The 24,597-nt window shown below is 43.5% G+C and overlaps 1 protein-coding gene across 2 annotated transcripts in view; it reads right to left on the bottom strand.

The window, feature by feature from the left end:
- Positions 1-24,597, bottom strand: part of gnao1a (guanine nucleotide binding protein (G protein), alpha activating activity polypeptide O, a) — a 113,765-nt gene that overhangs the window by 60,845 nt on the left and 28,323 nt on the right. For both annotated transcript variants that reach the window (XM_010883962.4, XM_010883961.5), the window contains exon 3: positions 22,602-22,743. In XM_010883962.4, coding sequence (XP_010882264.1) covers positions 22,602-22,743 — 142 coding nt within the window. The remainder of the gene's footprint in view (positions 1-22,601; positions 22,744-24,597) is intronic.

Below are 24,597 nucleotides of genomic sequence, written 5' to 3'. Positions count from 1 at the left end.
CTAACATAAACAAACACACTAATACAAACACACACACTAATACAAACACACACACAGTAATACAAACACACACACTTATACAAACACACAATACACGCTCTAAAAACACTCTAATACAAACACACACACTGAAATACACACACACTCTAATGCAAACACACACACAATCTAATACAAACAGTCTAGTACAAACACAAACACACACAATCTAATACATAAACACACACACTAATTCAAACACACACACTAATACAAACACACATACACTAATACAAACACACACACTAATACAAGCACACAAGCTCTTATACAAACACACATACACACTCTAAAAACACTCTAATACAAACACACACACTGAAATACACGCACACACTCACTCTAATACAAACACACAGATACTATAATACAAACACAAACATACACACTCTAATGCAAACACACACACTCTAATACACACAGTCTAGAACAAACACAAACACACACAATCTAATACAAACACACACACACACTAATACAAACAGTCTAGTACAAACACACACACACACTAATACAAACAGTCTAGTACAAACACACACACTCTAATGCAAAAACACACACTCCAACACAGTCTAATACAAACACACACACAATAATACATACACACACTAATAGAAACACACACACACTAACACAAACACTCTAATACATACACACACTAATAGAAACACACACACACACACTAACACAAACACAATAATACATACACACACTAGTAGAAACACACACACACTAACACAAACACAAACACTCTAATACATACACACACAATAGCACAACATAACATCAACACTAAAATGTTCATCACCACACCATATCTACCTTCACACCGTTGAACTTAAAACATGAATCACTAACTCTGCCAATCACATCTCCAAGCTGTCTACAAAGGCTAGTAAATTGCGCTTTGTTTTCAGCTGACTTCCTAACCTTTAACGCAGTGTGAGCTGAAGAGAGTGCTAACTGTGGGGTAGTGCTGTAGCTCATTCTGGACAGAAGCAGAATGGACTTTGGAAATGACTGTTTGTTCATTACCTACAGCACCACGAGGCCAAGGACCATTAAGCTGACTGCTGAATCAACTTCACACAAGCACCCCCCCCCCCCACCACACACACACATTACTCACAAATCACACACAAATCACACACACATCACACACACATTATACACACATTTTGATAATAACCAGTACAGCATAATCTGTCTCATGAAAATAGACTTAAAAACGTGTGATTAGACTGACTAAAGCCATCCAAATAACGTATCATTCTGACAATGGAAAATCCAGTGGATCTAGGTCACATTAATAAAGCTGAATGGGATATCACGGCGACCCGGCATGCTCAGAGGAAGTGCTGCCTCACCTCTGCCCCGTGAAACGCTGCCTCATCAGGAAGGAGGTCTAACAAACACTCATGTTCAGTTCCTTTCTCCCACAAAACATAATAAAGATAATTCACCAAAACAAGTCCAGAAAGTCCAGAATGTGTGTTTCTATTGAGAAGAGCGTAAGCTTGTGTGTGTGTGTGTGTGTGCGCGTGTGAGAGAGTGTGTGTGGTTACATTATGTCAGGACAGTAAGGGACAAACCAGACAGCTTTAAGATTATTAACAGACACGAGGTCTCTGACACTAAGCGCAGGGAACTGTTGTGGCCCTGCTGAGATGACCTAATCCACTGAGTTATGACAGCAGTTTGAGTGACAGGACGAGAGGAGAGGAGACAGGCGACTAGTTGATCACCATGTAACGGCTGGGTTCTCAGGAGAATTGGACTAGCTTCAGAATCACCTTCATCCTAATTACAGTTGTTCACGATTGCTTAGGCACGATTTTGAAAACGCAGCTCATTTTGTCGAAACACTACACACAATTCCCCCAACCACCCACACAAGTGGCAGAACACCTCAGATCTTTTGCACAATGAAACACATCATTCAAAACTACACAATAATGTATACAAACCCAATTTTGACACCATATGGCTCACACATGGTTTATCCGATCTGATTCTGTTTGACACACTGCAGTGCTAATGATGTAGACTGGGTTCGATTTTTTCAGAGATATTGTTAATGTACATGAATATATATACCAAACACAACACACAAGACCAGCACTGCACTCTGTTGAAAACGGCTATTTCTCTCCACCTTGTAAAATCAGTCAATCCATGCAACTCAGGTAACTGCTCTCAAAACATTTAACACAGTGATCTGTACACTTTGTAATTGTCCTAAACAGATAGTAAATTCTTCATTTCATACAAATTACAAATCAAAAGCATAATTTTCTCAAAACACTGTGCACAAAATTCCCTAATGTTATCACAGCAGTTCATACAGCAAACCAAATCTTTAATATATCAGGAAAAACATTTGCAGCTTTTTCATTGGTCTTCACAAAGATCACAAGCATTTTTGTACCATTTTCAAAACACAACAAACAAAACTCTGTGAATTGTAAAATAGTCAGTTGCACACCTTAAGTCCCCAATTAACCCCAAATTGATATCAAATGAGTTAGTAATCCACTCAACACAGAAAAAGCAAATTTCCTAATTGTTCACACAGCTGTCTTAATTACAACAAGACAACAACTACAAAAGGGGAAGAGAAAAACAAGGAGCAAGAGGAGCTGAAGATGTAGAAGAAAGAGAAAGAAGAGCTGAGGATGTAGGAGAAAGAGAAAGAAGAGCTGAGGATGTAGGAGAAAGAGAAAGAAGAGCTGAGGAGGTAGGAGAAAGAGAAAGAAGAGCTGAGGAGGTAGGAGAAAGAGAAAGAAGAGCTGAGGAGGTAGGAGAAAGAGAAAGAAGAGCTGAGGAGGTAGGAGAAAGAGAAAGAAGAGCTGAGGAGGTAGGAGAAAGAGAAAGAAGAGCTGAGGAGGTAGGAGAAAGAGAAAGAAGAGCTGAGGAGGTAGGAGAAAGAGAAAGAAGAGCTGAGGAGGTAGGAGAAAGAGAAAGAAGAGCTGAGGAGGTAGGAGAAAGAGAAAGAAGAGCTGAGGAGGTAGGAGAAAGAGAAAGAAGAGCTGAGGAGGTAGGAGAAAGAGAAAGAAGAGCTGAGGAGGTAGGAGAAAGAGAAAGAAGAGCTGAGGAGGTAGGAGAAAGAGAAAGAAGAGCTGAGGAGGTAGGAGAAAGAGAAAGAAGTGCTGAGGAGGTAGGAGAAAGAGAAAGAAGAGCTGAGGAGGTAGGAGAAAGAGAAAGAAGAGCTGAGGAGGTAGGAGAAAGAGAAAGAAGAGCTGGGGATGTAGGAGAAAGAGAAAGAAGAGCTGAGGATGTAGGAAGGGGAGAATATAGAGGAGTAGAGGGAGAAGAGATGGACAGATTGGAGGGCAATGGTATAATGAAAAGAGAGAGTAGAAAATATAAGAAGAGATGGACAGAGAGGAAGAGGAGGGCAAGGTGTAAGACGAGGTAGGAGAGGTTGAAGGATAGGGTACACATGTGTTTCAAATGAAATCAGAGCCACACTTATTGACCATGTCATAAATCATGGTCTCTCTCTGAGAGAAGCTGGGCACAGAGTTCAGCCCAATATAAACAGATCCACAGTGGCTTCAATTATCCGCACATTTCCGTAGGAAAACCGGTAAGTAACTAAATCATTCTACTTCTACAATGAAAGTCCATGTAGTACTGTTTGACATAGGTCTAGATTTCTACAGTAAGTGTCCCTGCTTGTCCATACATTTTTCAGAATTGAAGTTAGAGAACATTCAGGTAGACCAACAAGACTTCTTTCAATTGAACAAGAGCATGCCATTGTTGACATGGTGGTCCAGAACAACACCGCCTCAAAGAAATTCAGCAAAGAATAACACAGGACAATCAACTGTTCCACAATATCCACCAATGCAGTCTCTCCACAACTGATCGGGTTCTAAGGAGAAATGCAATCCGAATGAAGCAAGTATACAAAGTGCCCTTTGAGAGGAACTCCGTTAGAGTGAAGGAGTTGTGATTCCAGTTTGTTCAAGTATGTGCAACCCAATTACTGCAACCCAAACTACTGTCAACACAAAGATATATTTTTCCTGAATTTTAAGTATGTGTCCATGAACTATTCCATACTACTGTAAGTGAAACGATTTAGGCATCTATGTATACTGCTGCTTCAAAGTGTGAACTCAAACTTCAGCAACAGTTTCACAGTTGTATTGACTGCAATCAATGCCATTACTGTAAAACACTATAGCAGTGCAACTCATTATGAGTACCTGTACATTGATGAAGCAGGCTTCAATCTTCACAAAAAAAGGAGAAGGGGGAGAAATGTGATTGGCCATCGTGCTACAGGCAACATCACTCTCTGTGCCACAATTTCTACAACAGGTGTTGTGGCACACAATGCTGTCTTGAGACCATACAACACAGCAAGGCTCCTACATTTTTTAAACATCCTCAATGAAATCCTCTTTCCGCAGGGTGATCAGGAGCAAATGGTGCGGAATTTTGTAGTTATTTGGGACAATGTCCAATTCCACCATTCAGCACTAGTGCGAGAGTGGTTTGAGAACCACCCACATTTCAGGATGGTGTTCCTTCCACCATATTCTCCTTTCATGAATCCAATTGAGGAATTCTTCTCCTCTTGGAGATGGAAAGTACATGATCGCAACCCTTACAACCAAGTAAGTCTTTTTCAAGTGATGGAAGAGGCCTGTGGAGATATTGGGGCACAAGCATGTCAAGGACGGATACAGCATTCAAGGCGTTTTTTCCCACGATGCATGACTCGATGCATGACTCGATGCATGACTCGATGCATGACTCGATGCATGACTCGATGCATGAAAATATTTGCTGTGATGTTGATGAAATTCTCTGGCCAGATGTAATTGAGAGGCATGATCAATAAATTAATTGATTCAATGAATGCAGTACATTTTTTATTTTATTTGTTATTTACCTAGGTACTTATTTGCATAATGTTTTTTTTTTTGTGGGGTGACAACTCATTGTTATACACCTGAACTCATCATTAAAGAACTTAAGGAAAAACATGTACTTTCATTTATTTCTTTGTGTATCTTCAGCTGAATTTGTTATCAAATCAACATGGAACACACTTTTAGTTTTGATGTTAATATTGAATTTTAATAAATGCATTACTAGAATAAAATGTTGTGTTTCATTGTGCAGTGAATACTTAACTGTTTCGCCAACATAAGAGCGTGTTTAGTTTGCTGTGTTAACTGTTTTGAGAGCAATTACCTGAGTTTGGAGAAATGTACCAAATCGATTGAGGAAAAACTAAATAGAATATAGTACATAAACACAGCAAAAACATTTGTGGAGACAATAAAGAAAGCATGAATTAATAATAAACCCTAAGCATCATCTCTTGACCTACAGTAGCTAGGTCTTGTCCTCATAGCTGGCTCTGGCCATAGCACTTAATCCACATCATAGGCTATGTCCTCCTAGCTGGGTCTGGCCATAGCACTTCATATCCACATCATAGGCTGTCTTCCTAGCTGGGTCTGGACATAGCACTTCATATCCACATCATAGGCTATGTCCTCCTAGCTGGGTCTGGCCATAGCACTTCATATCTACATCATAGGTTATGTCCTCCTAGCGGCCTCTGGCCATAGCACTTCATATCCACATCACAGGTTATGTCCTCCTAGCTGGGTCTGGCCATAGCACTTCATATCCACATCATAGGCTGTCTTCCTAGCTGGGTCTGGACATAGCACTTCATATCCACATCATAGGCTATGTCTTCCTAGCTGGGTCTGGCCATAGCATTTCATCCACATCAGACGCTATGTCCTCTCACAAGACAGCGAGGGAAGAATCTTCTTGAATGGCAAATCCATCCTTGCAGAGACCCTGCATCCATTTGGTGGCAGGCCTCCTCCATGGCTTGAATAAGGGGTATCCCACGTATGTACCTCATCTGCTCTGCATCCATTTGGTGGCAGGCCTCCTCCATGGCTTGAATAAGGGGTATCCCACGTATGTACCTCATCTGCTCTGCATCCATTTGGTGGCAGGCCTCCTCCATGGCTTGAATAAGGAGTATCCCACGTATGTACCTCATCTGCTCTGCATCCATTTGGTGGCAGGCCTCCTCCATGGCTTGAATAAGGGGTATCCCACGTATGTACCTCATCTGCTCTGCATCCATTTGGTGGCAGGCCTCCTCCATGGCTTGAATAAGGGGTATCCCACGTATGTACCTCATCTGCTCTGCATCCATTTGGTGGCAGGCCTCCTCCATGGCTTGAATAAGGGGTATCCCACGTATGTACCTCATCTGCTCTGCATCCATTTGGTGGCAGGCCTCCTCCATGGCTTGAATAAGGAGTATCCCACGTATGTACCTCATCTGCTCTGCATCCATTTGGTGGCAGGCCTCCTCCATGGCTTGAATAAGAGGTATCCCACGTATGTACCTCATCTGCTCGGCATCCATTTGGTGGCAGGCCTCCTCCATGGCTTGAATAAGGGGTATCCCACGTATGTATCTCATCTGCTCTGCATCCATTTGGTGGCAGGCCTCCTCCATGGCTTGAATAAGGGGTATCCCACGTATGTACCTCATCTGCTCTGCATCCATTTGGTGGCAGGCCTCCTCCATGGCTTGAATAAGGGGTATCCCACGTATGTATCTCATCTGCTCTGCATCAATTTGGTCTTCTGCAGTGACGGTGTTGTCTGTTTCAGAATTTATTTTACATGGCACTAGGTAGAGTTGTTTCATCTGTATGTTTCCATTGTCGCTGAAGCCAGGTAACGTCACTTTTTGTCTTTTTATAGTGCCTATGCCTGGTTGGTGAGATTATAATTTAGCACCTAAGTGTCTGTACACCTGATGGCCGTGTTTGATCAACTTGTTCATAGGTGTGGTATTTTGAAAGGCAGTGCCTTGAAATGGAAAATAAGTGACATCATGTTGTATTTCTGTGTCTATAGAGAGAAGTGTGTTTAATGCTTTGTAAAACACTGTGTTTAGTGTTTTGGAAAAGAGGCTGAGAATGTGCTTACAGTTGTGCAGATCTTGGCTGAGGTTTTGCTCCTTGAGTGTCAGGTTTCACTAACTGCGTTGTTTTTAATTTTAGTGTGTAAGCAATCGTAAAAACTGTAAATGGCTTGATAATACCAGAAAAGACAAACAAAGCATTATGTCAAGCAGTTGAGTCAAGTAAGCATAGAGAACAGTTCCAGTGACCTCAGAAAGGGATCCTGTCCAAGAGGATTTGTCCGTCTTTGGGAAGGACAGAGATACCGGGGACAGCACACACTCAATGGTTCAAAAGTCTACATAGGAGACAGTATTGTAGGAGTGAGGGCATCCTGGGAAACATAGGAGAACTCCTCCATGATTTCCTCTTTGTAAAGCAGCATTGGAACAGGACCTGGAAAGTTTTTTAACTATTCAGCTCCTGTGAACAGGCTGTTTTGCCAGTCAACCCAACACCACCTGCCCTCTACACATGTCTGTTATTCTGCAGGCCTGGTATGGCGATGGGCAGCCAAGCGGGAACCAGTAAAGGACACTTGGTACCCTGCTGCGGCATTGTGGGACACGCTCTGGGGTAGGCTGGATTAGAGGGCTTCAACACCGTTCTCCGTAACGGTCCACGAGGACACAGGGCATCCCCATGGGCTGGTGTCAGAACAGATGAATGTCAGACCACGTCACAACGACTGACGCTGTGGAGGCCATTACGAGAAGAGAGACACAGACCCGCACCGCTTTAGCCTTTTCACCTCGCACGCTTCTATTCTGATCCAAACAACTGGCACGATTTAGTCATTAAATATACATTCTCTGGTTCTGTATTATTTAGTTGTACAAGAAATCATCATCCATAAACCAGTCTGGAGCAGACCTGAAGACCGGGGGGGAGGGGGGTTTGAACGTCATCAAGTGGGGAAACTAGGGCAACGGCTCCAGCGTTGCCAATAACCTCCTCTGCCCAGCATGTTCCCTCACAGACCCTGGGTTTACCACGACCAGCTATAGCACCGTGGCGGGAGAGAAAGAGATTACTTCCCCTCTTTAAACTCTTCCCTCCACCCCTAATGCCAGTCTCAGTGATGGGGGAGAGCGTCACTCTCCCTCTCTCTCTTTCTCTCTCTCTCTCCACTTTTCTTTTATATGCCGAGCCGTTGGCCCTCTCATTCCTTCCCACCCGCTGGGAGACACCATGACATCCTTTCTGATGTGTCGGCCTTCTCCCACTCCTCAGAGCTCCTGCCAGCACCCTCATCATGCCACTCCCACTTCCTTGTCAGCTCCGTTCTCAGCTCCGTGTTCAGCTCTGTTCTCAGCTCCCACAACCCACTGTTTACAATCCTTCTAGTAGGAATCCAGTTAAATAGGATTCAAATCTTAATTACTGTATATTTCTAGTTATCTTAGTGCATCTTAATTAACAGCTGGCATTTAGATTAATTAACGACACAGTTGTTTTATATTTAGAATCGGCTGCTGGCTGGCTAAGAGAAGACGCATCACTAAAGAGACATATCTCTAATAGATAAAAATGTAATCTGCCCTTTGCTTATGATAACACAGAAATATGTACTTCTAATATGATAAGGACTATGTTCATTTCCCTCTGGACACCCCCCCCCCCCCCCCATGTCCCTTTCCTTCCCTCTCACAGCGTGTCCAGGGATACAGAATCAGGAACCGCGGCCCACGATGTGGAGCTGAGCCTGTAACTCCACCTCTAGGACAGTGAACCTCCTCCTGTGGGTTCTGGCTGGCAGTGGGAGCCGTGGAGGCTCAGCTGTTTTCTAGGGGGATTAATCCGGTCCGGCGGACAGCTCCGTCTCCCCCTGACCTCCCTGCTATGACGGCAGGGCCTGTTGGCAGCTCTGTGATGAGGAACTGTTCCTCGAGGCACACAACACTGCTCATGTTTCCCCTGCTTGGGAAAACGGACAACTGGGTCCTGTGCCTGAGGTCTCCCGGGAGAACCGAGCGATGTTCACTTTGTGTCTGACTGCCATCATCTGTCCCCCGATGGGCGTGTCACCGCCAGAAGGTGTCCGACCTGACACACTGCGTAGTGACACACTGCGATGCCGAGCCGCCACCATGCATCCCGTACACACAGGCGACACACACCAGGTGGACCGTCCATGAACGAGCACATGCCACAACGGCCCCTCGGAGATAGAGATGTTGAACAAACAATGGGGGTTTTAGGGCGCCTACAGATTTGGGCACACGTCAAAGAGGCCGCTACCGTACAACACAACCCCAGGTAACCCTTCATACTGAGGTGATCTCATTACTATGTGACCAAGGCTGTGAAAACTGCAGCAATGCATTCCTATGCAATCGAATGGTAATGTGGGTTTTTGCAGAATCAGTCAAAGCAGAGCTGATGTAATCTCATCTATCTGCCTGGCAGCAGAGGAGATGCAAGTCTGCAGGCGCACTTCCACAGCGAAACCTTTCTGACTGCCTCCTCTAATAGTAAGGATAAATCATGTCTAATGGTTTGACTGAGCCGTGAGAGAGCTCCCCCGAGACACAGCTACAGCCTCCAACAAACCCACAACCAGCCAGTAAACAGCCAGGATAGCAGCAATAACAGGCAGCGTCTGACAGTAGGTCAACACCCCCACTGCGCTCTGCAGCCCTCGCCCCGCAGTCTCCTCTCCTCGCCTCCTTCATCCTCCTTCATCCCCCTTGGACCACGTCTCATTAGGGTGAGGCTCTACATCTCACTCAGGGCCCGTCACCATGATAGATAGATGTCGTGCAATAATCGTACACAGAGGAAGGGCACAGACAGGGAACCAATCACAGAGGAGGGAACCAATCACAGTGGAGGGAACCAAACACAGTGGAGGGGCTCAGATCAGGAACCGATCACAGACACATGAAGACCAAAGTGGACAATGAATGGAAGCCGAAAAAAATAGGGGAAAGCGTTTCATCCGAGGGAGCATCGCAGAGAAATAGAGAGGTAAGGAATCAAAAAGGGGTTTATCGACGCATAACAAACAGCATATGTGAGATGCTAAACAATCCAGCCTAATCAAGCTTTTCTCAAACTGCCTGTCTTTTCTTAATCACAAGCGATACCATCACAAATAATTGTGCAGAGGAACATCAGGAAAATCCTCGTAACATAATTCACCCAAAGCCGCCTTACTAGTCAATTTCAATGTTCTGTATGACAATACCGGGGACCAATTCAAGGAGCAACACAGTAGCACAGAGAAAACAGAGAACTAGCGCGACTATAAAACGGTGTCCCTGGTCTCGCTGAAAGGCTTTGGGCGAGCGGAACGTCTGTTCTGTACCCGGGGCTTCAGGAACCTCGCATACCCCTCCTTATACGGAGCGACGTTAGGACCGCCACTTCCTCCCGCCGAGACAGACAGGACAGCGACCGCGGCTCACATAAACAAGCGGAGTGAGGCAGAGCAGAGCGGCCATCATCTGCCGAGCGGAACACGCCTCCGCCGCGTCTCCTTTCCCCAGCGGCACCATTGCCGGAAACAAAGAGCAGCCGAGAGCAGCCGTGAACCCCCGGCTACAGAACTATAGGGGGTGGGGGAATGTTGTGACAGGCTGAAAACGCCGGCTGACAGGCTGGGGCAGAGGGAGGGAAACCAAGCATCCTTTGATAAAGAGCGTGGAAGATGGGGAACAGACACCGTGTAGTTTGTGTACGGCAGAAGACTCTGGCAGAATCACTGCAGGCCACAGACAGACACAGGGACACCGTATCAGGAACGTGCATACGAACGGTTGGTACGGGAAACGACCGAACTGGCCAAATAATCGTGTTGTGTTATTTAATCAGATGCAAGCAAGGCTAGGAGGAAAGATTTCAGCCTAGCAGGAGATAAGAATTAACTCTGGTTCAGGGAAAGGAGGACAGAGGAGAGGAGTAGAGGACAGGGGAAAAGTACAGCCCTTTATGACATGACATGTCTCGTTCATTCTTCCCACAGCATTCGCTCAAACAGGAAGTTAGCTGGGGCCAACATGCTTGATTGGAGAATGCTCCTCGTGCTGACAACAGCAGTATGGGATTAGCCAAGGATTGCCTCATTAGCCACCACCTGGAGCCTCCCGGCCACACCTGGCTGTGGCACACCCTGCTGTTGAACCCAGGGGGAAGTGGCGCTTCAGCACTACAAGGGAGTGCCATAGACCTCACAGAGGCATTTGAGTCCAATTACAATCTTCCAGAGAATGGCCAATTTTGACTTGTCATTTTCACATAGAGGCAAGCAAGTATTTCCAACTCACCCTTTATGTCAACAATCTAAAAAAAATGTAACCCTGCCCAGACTGCTGTGTTGAACGCCAGCAATGGACCAGGTAGAGCAGAGTCTGATCAGTGTGACAAGGCATTAGACCCATACCAGTCCTCACCCACGCTGATATCGTCACAAGCTACAGTACTATTTACACGGAACACAAACCAGCGTGTCCCAAGAACACACAGTCCTTTGTGAACGTTCACCACCTTCTGATTGTGTCTGACAAACAAGGGGAGACGTGAGCAAGGTATCATGGGTCTGTATTCAGCAGGGATTTTCACCTTGGCTTAGGCTGTGCTTCTCATGAGTCGATCATATGATGTTAGGGGTCATTCCCAGCCAAAAAAAAGACAAAGATGTCACTCCGAAGAATAATCCTAAAAAGCAAGTCAGAGCCGGTTTAACTCAAATTGCCTGCCGGGGGGAGGGGTATTCTTATAGGATGAGAGCGAAGCTTCTTTTCTTTTTTTTAATGAGCGCCGAACCCAGGACAACCCAACACTCGGGGGCGCCTGTCAAGACACAGACACACTGCAGGCACACTCAGCCCCAGACCAAACGCGACCTTCCGCTACACCTGAGTTAATACCAGCACAACCCCAGCCAAGGTGCTGACTTACAGAGCCAACAAATCACTACTCTGGTCAGCCTACACCTGAGTTAATACCAGCACAACCCCAGCCAAGGTGCTGAATCCTGCAGTATAGTATAAATATGGTACATAGTGTATCAACTACCTCCTTCGCCTCAGTGAGCTGCCACCCCGCTGTCAAACTTCTAAAAGATGTTCACAGTTCACATAGCTTTCCTAGCAGATGGAAAAAGAGAAGCGATCTCCTGTTATTAGAGCAATATATGGGCATCCTCAGGCCTACAACTACTGACTTCTCAATTCCGGCATGTTTTTCTAATTTGTGTCATTCTGCTTTTGAAGCCGGGCCAGTTCATGCCCAAGCTTCACGGCCCGTTTAATTGAATGGAGGATGTTTGTCGGCTTGGGAGAGGATTGAAGATAGACACTGACCTTGTATACCAAGCTGACAGGCACAGAGAGCCTGTATTTAATCAGTGCAGCCAGCAGTCCTCTCAGACACTCAGATACAGTCCCTGTTAAGCCTCTCTAGGGCCAGTGGAGGTACTTTAGGGCACCAACTCACTGTACGGCAAACATAAAACTATAATGCTAAGTGGATGATGATGAATGTCAAGTTTAAGTAAAGACGCAACGTAATAGGCAAAAGGCCTTTGAGAATCAAAGTCCAAGGTGGAACCACACAGGTCATATCAACATCCAGTTCTGAAAGGTCACTGGGAAAGTCAGACATTCAATGATAAGAGGCAATTCTATGTTGTATGAATGTGGAGTAACGACACAGTCACTTCTGCTCCATCACAAAGGCTCTATTTTAACCCCAAACCACAGAAGCAAAACAGCGTCTGCCCTCTGATTGGTTGAAAGGGTTCAATGCTAACCTGGGATGGTGGTTGCCTGGTGATAACTGGTCTCTGCAAAGATGAGGAAGGCCAGCAGGGAATATTCTACATTGTCTACAGGAGAACCAGCTGTACAAGGTATTCATTTCCCTATTAGTTTTCTTCCTGTTGTCCTCCTCTGTCTATCTTACTCTAGCTCCCTGACAGAGAAACCTCTTCCAGAGCCCAGACACAATCAACAACATGAAGTGGCGAGTGTTAACTAGCAACACTTTTACATAAAGTGACATACAGTCATGCATACACACACACACACACACACACACGTGTCATGTTTGTGCTCTAATGAGAGGTGTCTGAGAGTGGTGACCAACCCGCCAGCATACTGAACACCATCTGGATGAGGTAGCGTTTGTTCCTCTGAGGATTTTATTTTGGGCCCTCCAATTAAAACCCCATGGCACGGGTGTCATCAGGGGCTCGGCTTGGCCAGAACCCGTGAACGTCACTGAAGGATCCCATAACATACACATACAGCTACTTCCAGTGTAACACGTTCAGTTCATTCACGTATTTCACAGGATACTTACATCGGCAGGAGTCAGAACATGCCATGCTTAATAGGTTACTAAACGATATCACCGAACACACACCGAAACCTGTCGGAGAGACTTTCTATCCCCTACCCTGACAAGGAAGTAAGTGTGCTAAAACATTGTGGGGTCATTCATTCTCTATGCGTGATTGATTAGCAGGAACCATAAATGACTACATTACCCCTCATGCTGCCAATGGGACTGTCCACACAGCCATAACAGTTGTTATCATAAATAACTACATTACCCCTCATGATGCCAATGGGAATGTCCACACAGCCATAACAGTTGTTATCATAAATGACTACATTACCCCTCATGATGCCAATGGGACTGTCCACACAGCCATAACAGTTGTTATCATAAATGACTACATTACCCCTCATGATGCCAATGGGACTGTCCACACAGCCATAACAGTTGTTATCATTGTAGACCGTATAATGGCATAACTGAGGAAATCGTATGGAGACTTACTGCATAGATTTTTACACAGCATTGGATGATAATGATCTTACAGAATTGATCTGGGCATTAGAAATGTCTTCCTCTTTTCACACACATCTTTGTTTTATCAAAACATAATGTAATTGATGTATGTTAATGGTTTAATATTCAAGGTTAAAGTAAAGCCATTGGCTAAGCCAACCCGGAGTTTCAACTGGCTGCTATGTTTCAACCTATGGAGTCATGATACCTATAACTCATAAATGCCTCATGAGCTTAGTTTATCAGTTGTACCTAATCACAACCCAAAACACCAGCTAGTCCAGAACATTTGCAAAACCATACAAAAACCATACAAACTACCTTTTAGAGGACAATGTTATTATTTGAACAGTGGATTCATGCTGCAAAACTTTTCCAGCTGTTCCACAAATTTGTTTAGGTGGCTAAGACACTGAGCTTTTCTGCTTGGATAGAGATAGTGTCTTACTGAATAACCCAGTTAACATAGAGTTTTAATTAAGTCTTCTGGGATGTCAAGCAGTCATTTTATGACTTCACTGAGCTTGCTGGATGGCAACATGGCTGATATGGTGATCACTTGTGGGCAGGAACATGCTGTAAAAATCTGAGGTGACTGATTTTCCACTGATTTTTAAAAGAGAATTCGTAAAAATGTCGGGACTATGATTCTGTGGAGATATGGAGCCCTCTCAAACCTAGGAAGAGATGGTGAAGAGGGGGAGAAGGGAACAGCAAAGAGGAGAAGAGAGAACAGAGGAGAGGGGAGGGAGAGAACAGAGGAGAGGGGAGGGAGAGAACAGAGGAGAGGGGAGGGAGAGAACAGAGGAGAGGGGAGGGAGAGAATAGAGGAGAGGGGAGGGAGAGAACAGAGGAGAGGGAGGGAGAGAACAGAAGAGAGGGGAGGGAGAGAATAGAGGAGAGGGAGGGAGAGAACAGAAGAGAGGGGAGGGAGAGAATAGAGGAGAGGGGAGGGAGAGAACAGAGGAGAGGGGAGGGAGAGAACAGAGGAGAGGGGAGGGAGAGAACAGAGGAGAGGGGAGGGAGAGAACAGAGGGGAGGGGAGGTAGAGAACAGAGGAGAGGAGAAGGGAGAGAACAGAGGAGAGGGGAGGGAGAGAACAGAGGAGAGGGAGGGAGAGAACAGAAGAGAGGGAGGGAGAGAACAGAAGAGAGGGGAGGTAGAGAACAGAGGAGAGGAGAAGGGAGAGAACAGAGGAGAGGGGAGGGAGAGAACAGAGGAGAGGGAGGGAGAGAACAGAAGAGAGGGGAGGGAGAGAATAGAGGAGAGGGAGGGAGAGAATAGAGGAGAGGGGAGGGAGAGAACAGAGGAGAGGGAGGGAGAAAACAGAGGAGAGGGGAGGGAGAGAATAGAGGAGAGGGAGGGAGAGAACAGAGGAGAGGGGAGGGAGAGAACAGAGGAGAGGAGAAGGGGTAGAGAACAGTGGTACATATTTCTGGGAGTCAAGGGAAGCCAGCCATCATTTTGCTTCTCTTAATAAACTAGTAGAAAATAATTGGCCAATTTGCGTAACTGAGAACACGTCATTTAGGAATAGCAGTTTAGATTTTGCTTCACAGCAACCACATCACATCAACATCACATCACATCAACATCACATCCCATCAACATCACAGTACATCAACATCACATCACATCAACATCACATCACATCAACATCACCTTACATCACATTACATCAACCTCAAACGTAGTTGACAGAAACCAAATATAATGTTGTTGTTATGTTATTGTTCTTTGGCAGGTGGCTAGCTAAAATGTGCCCTTTCCTAAATTAGCTATGGATGTAGATCGGGTCTGGAATTGTGATTTTACATAATTCTCTGTCCTGGAGGACAATTATATTCCTATCCTACTGTACATTGTGCCGCAGGCCTGTGAAGAATGAAGTCAAAGTAAAGTAGGATAGTATTGGATTTCCACTAGTATCTTGAGTCAAACACGTTTCTCAACACACACATACAAAAATACACACACACACCCACACACACTACTGAACACAACATGAGATAATTTAGCTTAGTAGTAAACTGATTAGACCAAATTGTTGTTGGTAGACATCTGTGGTTGATTTCACTTGATGACGCTGAAATGCTGAACTTGAAATGGGTATGGGAGGAGTATGGGAGGAGTATGGGAGGAGTATGGGAGGAGCATGGGAGGAGTAAGCTCTTTGTCATTTATGCAACTTGGTTCAGTTGTCTGAAAATCCAATGCATTAACTAATTTGGCCTTGCTGTAGCTAGGTTTCACCCACACACGGTCACCGGGGGGGAGGAGGGAGAATGCGGAGGGGGGGGGGAGAAAGGGAGGGAACTGATTAAAGGTGCACCAACGAGAGCACACACATACACAAACATTAGTCAATGAGCTCCCTCAAATACGGATGTCTCGTTCTTAAAGAAATTACCTTTACGACCAAGTTAGAGAATCCATCCTGCCTTCACCCCCACCAAGGGACCTTCAAAGCACCACACATCAATATCCTCTCATGTTTGTCCCTCACACACACACACATACACACTCAAAGGCATGCATGCACACACCAGTGGTTAATAATAAATAAAAAACACCTGACTAATAATCCAAAGCACAAAACAACTGGCATAAAACATGAGTTTCCATTCCAGGGTGTCAAACAGTGATGTATGAAGACAAAATGGCTGCATTCCCAGGAGATGGCCAAAGGTCTGGCAATGCCAGGGCCTGATATTTAGACAGCTTTATACAGTATACACAAAGCTACGGTGATACTGGGAAAAGCTAAGCTTTCATAACAGATCATAAAACAAATATGTTTGCAAAACACAAAATGATATGGGGGCTGTCTTTCATGCCAGGAAGGCAGTTCTTATATGAAGACAGGCCTGGGTTGCTCGGGAACAAAGGTGTGGGTGTGCGCGCGAGCACGTGTGTTTGTTTGTGTGACCTCGCACTCCGTCTTTCTGTTTGTGGTTGTTTCCGCTAATGAGAAGTGGGAGCGGTACCGGCACCAGAGCGTCACGATGACATGCGGAGATAGACAGGCGCCTGGCCTCTCGGACTCCCCAGACGTGACACCCCTTCTGCCCCCTGTCCACCTCCAACACAGCCAGGGGATCAAGGGCACGGAGGGGCCTTGACCCAATATAGCCAGATGTAGTGGGGAGCAGAGTAAACACCTCCACACAGGAGATTTACACTCACCCCGCTCATCTCCAAGGCGACACCACAACGTCTGGGGACGTTGGCCACGCCCCCACCCCCCTCTGTAGACATGGGTCCTCCCTGCCTAGTGTTTTGTACTGGCCAATAACCCAGTACTGACAGTAAGGCCTCCTTAATAAACGACTGTGTATCTCTCAGCTGATAAACATCGCTGAAAGTTACTGCCACACGGCCTCAGAGAGCAGACAGCGGTAGTCAATGACAGAAACATGGACTCCAAACTGCTCCACCATACGTGCCCTTGGGCGTTTACTTACAAAAGCGTATTTGCTAAATAGAAAGTGCACAGGACATAGATCATTTGTTCTGAGTAAGAGCATCTGATGAAGTGAATATGTATCCTGTTTTAAGTGAATATGTATCCTGTTTTAAGTGAATATGTACCCTGTTTTAAGTGAATATGTACCCTGTTTTAAGTGAATATGTACCCTGTTTTAAGTGAATATGTATCCTGTTTTAAGTGAATATGTATCCTGTTTTAAGTGAATATGTACCCTGTTTTAAGTGAATATGTATCCTGTTTTAAGTGAATATGTACCCTGTTTTAAGTGAATATGTACCCTGTTTTAAGTGAATATGTACCCTGTTTTAAGTTAATATGTATCCTGTTTTAAGTGAATATGTACCCTGTTTTAAGTGAATATGTACCCTGTTTTAAGTGAATATGTACCCTGTTTTAAGTGAATATGAACCCTGTTTTAAGTGAATATGTACCCTGTTTTAAGTGAATATGTACCCTGTTTTAAGTGAATATGTATCCTGTTTTAAGTGTGAATATGTATCCTGTTTTAAGTGAATATGTATCCTGTTTTAAGTGAATATGTATCCTGTTTTAAGTAAATATGTATCCTGTTTTAAGTGAATATGTACCCTGTTTTAAGTTAATATGTATCCTGTTTTAAGTGAATATGTATCCTGTTTTAAGTTAATATGTATCCTGTTTTAAGTGAATATGTATCCTGTTTTAAGTGAATATGTATCCTGTTTTAAGTGAATATGTATCCTGTTTTAAGTGAATTGTATCCTGTTTTAAGTGAATATGTATCCTGTTTTAAGTGAATATGTATCCTGTTTTAAGTGAATATGTATCCTGTTTTAAGTGAATATGTATCCTGTTTTAAGTGAATATGTATCCTGTTTTAAGTGAATATTGTATCCTGTTTTAAGTGAATATGTATCCTGTTTTAAGTGAATTGTATCCTGTTTTAAGTGAATATGTATCCTGTTTTAAGTGAATATGTATCCTGTTTTAAGTGTGAATATGTATCCTGTTTTAAGTGAATATGTATCCTGTTTTAAGTGTGAATGTGTATCCTGTTTTAAATGAATATGCATCCTGTTTTAAGTGAAAATGTATCTTGTTTTAAGTGAATACGCATCCTGTCTTAAGTGAAAATGTATCTTGTTTTAAGTGAATACGCATCCTGTCTTAAGTGAATATGTATCCTGTCTTAAGTGAATATGTATGCTGTTTTAATTGAATATGTATCTTGTTTTAAGTGTGAATATGTATCTTGTTTTAAGTGTGAATATGTATCTTGTTTTAAGTGTGAATATGTATCTTGTTTTAAGTGAATGTGTATCTAGTTTTAAGTGTGAATATGTATCTTGTTTTAAGTGAATAAATATCTTGTTTTAAGGTAAAATGTATCTTGCTTTAAGTGAATAAGCAAGATAAATATATGGATGCCATAACAAATGCAGGTGTCAGTCACATTTGTAGAGTGATTGTTGAGGAGGGAGAATTATTTACACTAAGAAACTTTCTTTAAGTGGTAGAAACGGTTACTTTGTACAATCTGCTCTGCTTGTTTCCAATACCTTCTGAATATATTTGCATGTCTAGCCCACATTCCAGTGATTCCCAGGTGGGGTGGGTATTGGTCAAACTAACCCCACTGGCCGTGACATTAAACAGGATCAGAGGAGTCAAGAAGCAAAGGCAGATGGACGCTATCGGATGGCCAGCATTCGAGAGTAGCGCCAGAACCGGGACAGGCTTTTTGACTGGTAACCAGACCACCAGCACATGCGAAACCAATCCCATTTGGCCCAGGAACACAAAGATTTTCCTGGCCAGATTGAGGTCTTGGACACTCTACTGTTGAGTGAGTGAGCAGAGACCAGATGACTGTCAGACAGAGTCGGTGGGATGGACAGAGGAAATGGACGCTGGCTCATTAGAATTTATTGTGTGGTGAGAACAGGGAAATGGGCACCAGCGAGCAGAGCTCAGGAAGCCAGGACAATAGAGCTCTGATGTCAGCCATTAGGCTTTCCAATCAAAAACACAATTTGACCAATGAATCAAATAATATGTAAATTGCAAGGATAAGAAAACCAACCGTCCAATCCTTAAGTGTCTTTCGTAATCCCTACAAAAGGTAATGGAGTTGCAGCATCTTTGTACGATGGCCATAAGGAACAAAATGATGACCTGCTGTATTTCAGACAGACCATGACCAATCGGCCAGGTTCACGGTCCCCCTGAACTTCTCATATGTCTTCTCAAATCCAGAGGTGATATACTGTAGATATCCATGATGAGATACGACATACTGTTTTCAGATTTTAATACATACTTTTTAAACAAATTAAATCTGAAATGTCAACACAGTGCTGATCATGTAACAAGCCTTCTATTTTCAAAGGCTTTTGCCTTAAAATCAGCTTGTGTCATGCTTTGAAGACAAAAAAAAGTTTAAAAAAATAACAGGGAAAAGTTGCTGAGGGAAACCTTCAAAGTTCTCTCCACAGAGCTCTGTGAATGGTACCCGACAAGATAGGGCACCAAACAAATCATTTAAAAAAATATATTGTCGGAATAACTTTGGAGAAAGACCTCTCAGAAAATTCACAAAATTTGCCTAATGAGCAGGAAGAGGGCAGACTGAGATTAAACCATACCGAAACATGTCCAGCGTGGACTGCGTGCGCACATTAAGAACTGTGTGTCATAAGAGCTGGAGTAGACTGATGCATTACGCCCGGTCACACAGCGAGGAACTGGCGGTTCCAGGTTTCAAATATCCTAGCGGTTTCTGCCTTCATGTGAGTGACACTGCCCTTGGACACAGACTTGCGGAATGTGTTGAGAGGAAGGCAAAACAATGGGTAGCCATGGCAACAGCAGGAGAGAAAGGAGAGGTTGAGAGGTGCTGAGAGATGGATGTAGACAATCAAGAGATGAAGAGTGAGAGAAGGGGGGGGAAAGCAAATGATGAGGAGAAATTAGAAAGATGGTAGGAGCGAAAAGAAAAGAGGAGAGGGAAAGGGAAGGAGAGTGTGAGATAGAGACAGAAGGAGCGAGAGCTGTTGCTTGGCTGTTGAGAGAGCAGCTCCATTAAAAGCTTCACACATCAGATAAAAGAGGTGTGAGCCAGCTGGCCAGCCCAGAGCAGAGAGAGAGAGGAAGAGAGAGAGAGACAGCGAGAGAGAGACAGCGAGAGAGAGACTCACACATTCACACTAACGGACAAGTCTAAACAGAGGTCCTAAGTAGGACTCACACCAGCTAGGGACTAATCCTCCTTTCACTTAAGAGTGCAACAGACTGGGTTGGCCTTGCTCCTAGCAGAATTCACCTGAAAGTGAAACTACTGTGCTTGCATACTGCCCACACTGGATAAACATCTACAACGCCAGTACACTGTAGAGAGTAGAGCCTATCCAGTTAAAGGATAGGTCTTCTTTTTGAAGAAACCGGTCCAAACGACAATCCCAGATAAAAAGGCTGCTACATGTAAAAATATGTGTGCGCACAACACATTTGGATGGCAGAGGACATGGCGACCTTTATTCTCTCTCAGCCACAGCCAGTCTCTAAGGCCACTACGACTCCAGCTGTCTGTTGTTCATTCTTTTTCTCGACCCCTTCGGAGAAAGAGAGAGCGATTCTCCGCCTGGGGGACAGTGACCTCCGACCGATATCACCAATTACACTGGGAGAGGTTACTTTCGGGTCACAGGGACACACACACCCACTGGCCTAAACACACACATACTCACACAAACACACACTGAAGAGCTCAAAATGACTGAGAGTGACACAACCAAAGAGAACAGCGTGTCTAGGACAAAACCCTGTGGCCTGTCATCTCTACTAGCTACAGTTTCTTGGACAAAAATACTTTCTTCTTCTAAAGAAGGGCTTTGGTTCGAGCAGCAGATAGGAGATACGATAACAATCAATAGCAGCTGGATATTAAAGATGCCTTATCCCTGGTTAATGATAGCAATGGTTTGAAATAAGAAGGACTTCCTGTAAAGGTCAGAGTCAGCTTCCTGTTTAAAGAGGGAACAGAACACCACAGACACGAACATAACAGAGCATAACTGTACACTGTCCCTCACCCCATCAGCTTTCCAATGAGGCCACTCTGGGGTCAGGTTCTTAAACAGGTAATGACCTCTGAGCCCTGACGGAGACACGACATTTATCTTGCCGTTCACACAGCAGCCATCAGCACCATCCTTATTGTTGGCAACGGCACCATTTAACAATTCTGTTATATTCTGTTATAATTAAAGGGTTGACGAAACACACGCATCGTCGACACTTTAAATGTCATGTCTACTGAGCACGTTCACCTGGACTCTTTCATCAGGGTCTGAATACAGATCTCAAGTCAAACCTGATTCCCTACAGGTGGTAGTAGGAGGAATATAACATGGACAGGCAGACGGACAAACAGACAGGCAGGGAGGCAGGCAGGCAGACCGACAGTAGTTGTGTGAATCTATATTTCCTCCTCCCATTGTGTGATTTATAGAAGCCAGTCAGCAAGCTGAGACTAATGTGCCCTGTTCCGTATCCTGTAAGAGCTTTGTGGCCAATTACCTGCTACAACATGGAGGTTATCGATTTTCACAGATGGATAAGGATGTATGGATGTGTTTTGAGTGGTTTCACTTGTTAAAATCCTGTGGGTTGATATATGGGTGTGACAGTCAGTGTGTTTGTTTCTATATATGTGTTGGGGAGGCTGTTTCTACAGTGGCAGGAACACACAACGTTCCACTTACTAGTGTTAGAGACAGTATGTGTGTGTATTTCTGATTTAACTAGATTTGAAGTGTCACCAAACTTTGGTTAAATCTGAAAAAGTTGACTAATGGGGAACCATTTCTTGTCCCTACTTTCAAAAAGGCATTTCTTTTGCTGGTGGTGTTAAATTTAGGGCAAGTGTTAGTTTTGGAGTTTAAGGTTCTTTGACAGGTCCTCATTAGGGAAAATGCCATTTCCGGCATAAGGGTTAAGTTTAGGGAAAATCTTAACATAGTATTTGAATGAATGTTTCTTTGAGGGTTAGGCAATTCCAGTTTGGGCTAAGGGCTATGTGTTATGGTTACATTTAGGCAAATAAGTTAGTTTATTGTGGTTAAAGTAAAGGCTAGGTTACATTTTTATGAATAAGGTCAGGGTTTTGGGAAGAGTTATGGTTAGGTGTTGGTCAAGTGAATTAGGAACATGGGCTTCTTGGTCAGGGATAAGTCTCATGTCCCCATAGGAACAGAAAGACAAATGTTTGTGTGTGTGTCTGCGTGTGTGTGCGTGTGTATATGCAGAGTAAAAAGACTCACTTTTCTCTCCTTGTCTCCGTACTCCAGGCCCAGAGTGTCCATGGCACGGACAATGGCAGCCAGAGACTGGATTGTGTTGCTGTAGACCACAGGCTTATACTGCTTCACGTCATCTCCAGAAAAGCCATCCTCATGGATAATCCTGCAAACACGATTCAATGGTCAGATTTACATGAGCAAGGATATCATGTCCACATCACACATTGTACTACATGACACAATATCACACATGCTATATGGCACACTCATGCCAAAAAACAAGAGGGCCTAAATGGAAAAAAAATGAATGTAAATTGTAATACGTTATGGAAGAAATTCAATGTTTTATTTAAAAATGTAGTTAACAAACTCAATAACATTTTAATATAAACAATTTGGCTAAATATATTTTGACTCAGGAGACATTCAGATTCAGAAATACCATAACATCAGCAAATAACCGAATGCATAGGCCTGGCAAGCCGTTAGTATTTTATAAAAAGTGATTTTTTATCAAATTATTGTTACAAGCGTTTCCATTAATTGCAATTGCAAATGAACTATAAACGTTGTCTCCCATGAATTAGCACAGAGATATGTATGAATTGCCTTACATTAGCTAACGACTTTGTGTCAATGTTTTCCTGCAATAACAAAAAAATACAAAATGTATTAGACCATCTAGCCAGCAATTTTTTTTACAGTCCCTTAAAAATATACTTTCCAAACGAAACTGCACTTAATATATAGACTAACAGAGTTGCGTTACAGTCTGCATTAAATTAAACAAACCTTCGAATGCGTTCAAGTTCCAGTGAATAAAAAAATATCTTAGGAAGGATATTTAATAGGAAAAATGTATTAACAAAAAACAAACAAATTCTGGATAGCGAATCCATTAGATGCAAGATCTTAACAAAAATGTAAATAATCATTAGGCATTGTCCATATTATTATGTACATTTTTTCTTGTTTAGATAAATTAGCATAACCACTTGCTCCGGGTGTAGACGAGTGGGCTCATGTAGTCTGTGGACTATGAGGCCCGCAGCCGAAAAAACCCTTTCAGATCATACAGATGTTGCCGGGATACACAGGTATTCTTTCGCTAACAGCGATCATTTCCTGTACCTGGCCGTTAGCCAGATTTGTTTAGTCAATAAGAAATAACCTGTCATTACTGCCGCCAAGTGAGTCAATCCGTAGTACAGATTTTTATTGTAACTTTTGAAAATTAGATAAACTTGTCGATAAATGCCATCCTTGTCGAGATGTTGACACTTTGACTATTTGTTCTCACCCTTACATACTATATCACACATACAATGTAACATATACTATATGGCACACACTATATCACACATACAATATCACATGTACTAGGCTATATCCCACATACAATATCAGACATACTACATCACACATACAATGTCACATATACTATATGGCACACACTATATCACACATACAATATCACACATCCTACATCACACATATTATCAATCAATCAATCACATTTATTTATAAAGCCCTTTTTACAACAGCAGTTGTCACAAAGTGCTTTTACAGAGACACCCGGCCTAAAACCCCAATGAGCAAACAACAGTAGTGTTGAATTTCAGTATATATTACATCACACATACAATATCACATAGACTAGGCTATATCACACATGCAATATCACACATACAATATAACATATACTATATGGCATACACTATATCACACATACAATATCACACATACTACATCACACATGCAATATCACAAATACTGTAACACACATACAATATCACATATACTATAACACATACAATATCGCACATACTATATCACACATACTATATCATGAAAAATACAGTCCCAACCACATACACCCACACACAGAACCCCAGTCACACAAAGACAAAGCCTCAGCAACACCCACAGTCCCAGAAAAACACAGTTTGACAGCCTAGAGCCTGGTTCCATCTGCTGCTGTAGCTGACTTGGGGAAGAAGAAGGGAGATTCACTCCA

Source organism: Esox lucius, chromosome 19, assembly GCF_011004845.1.
Source record: "Esox lucius isolate fEsoLuc1 chromosome 19, fEsoLuc1.pri, whole genome shotgun sequence".
Taxonomy (NCBI): domain Eukaryota; kingdom Metazoa; phylum Chordata; class Actinopteri; order Esociformes; family Esocidae; genus Esox; species Esox lucius.
This window is presented reverse-complemented; position numbering and strand designations above follow the sequence as displayed.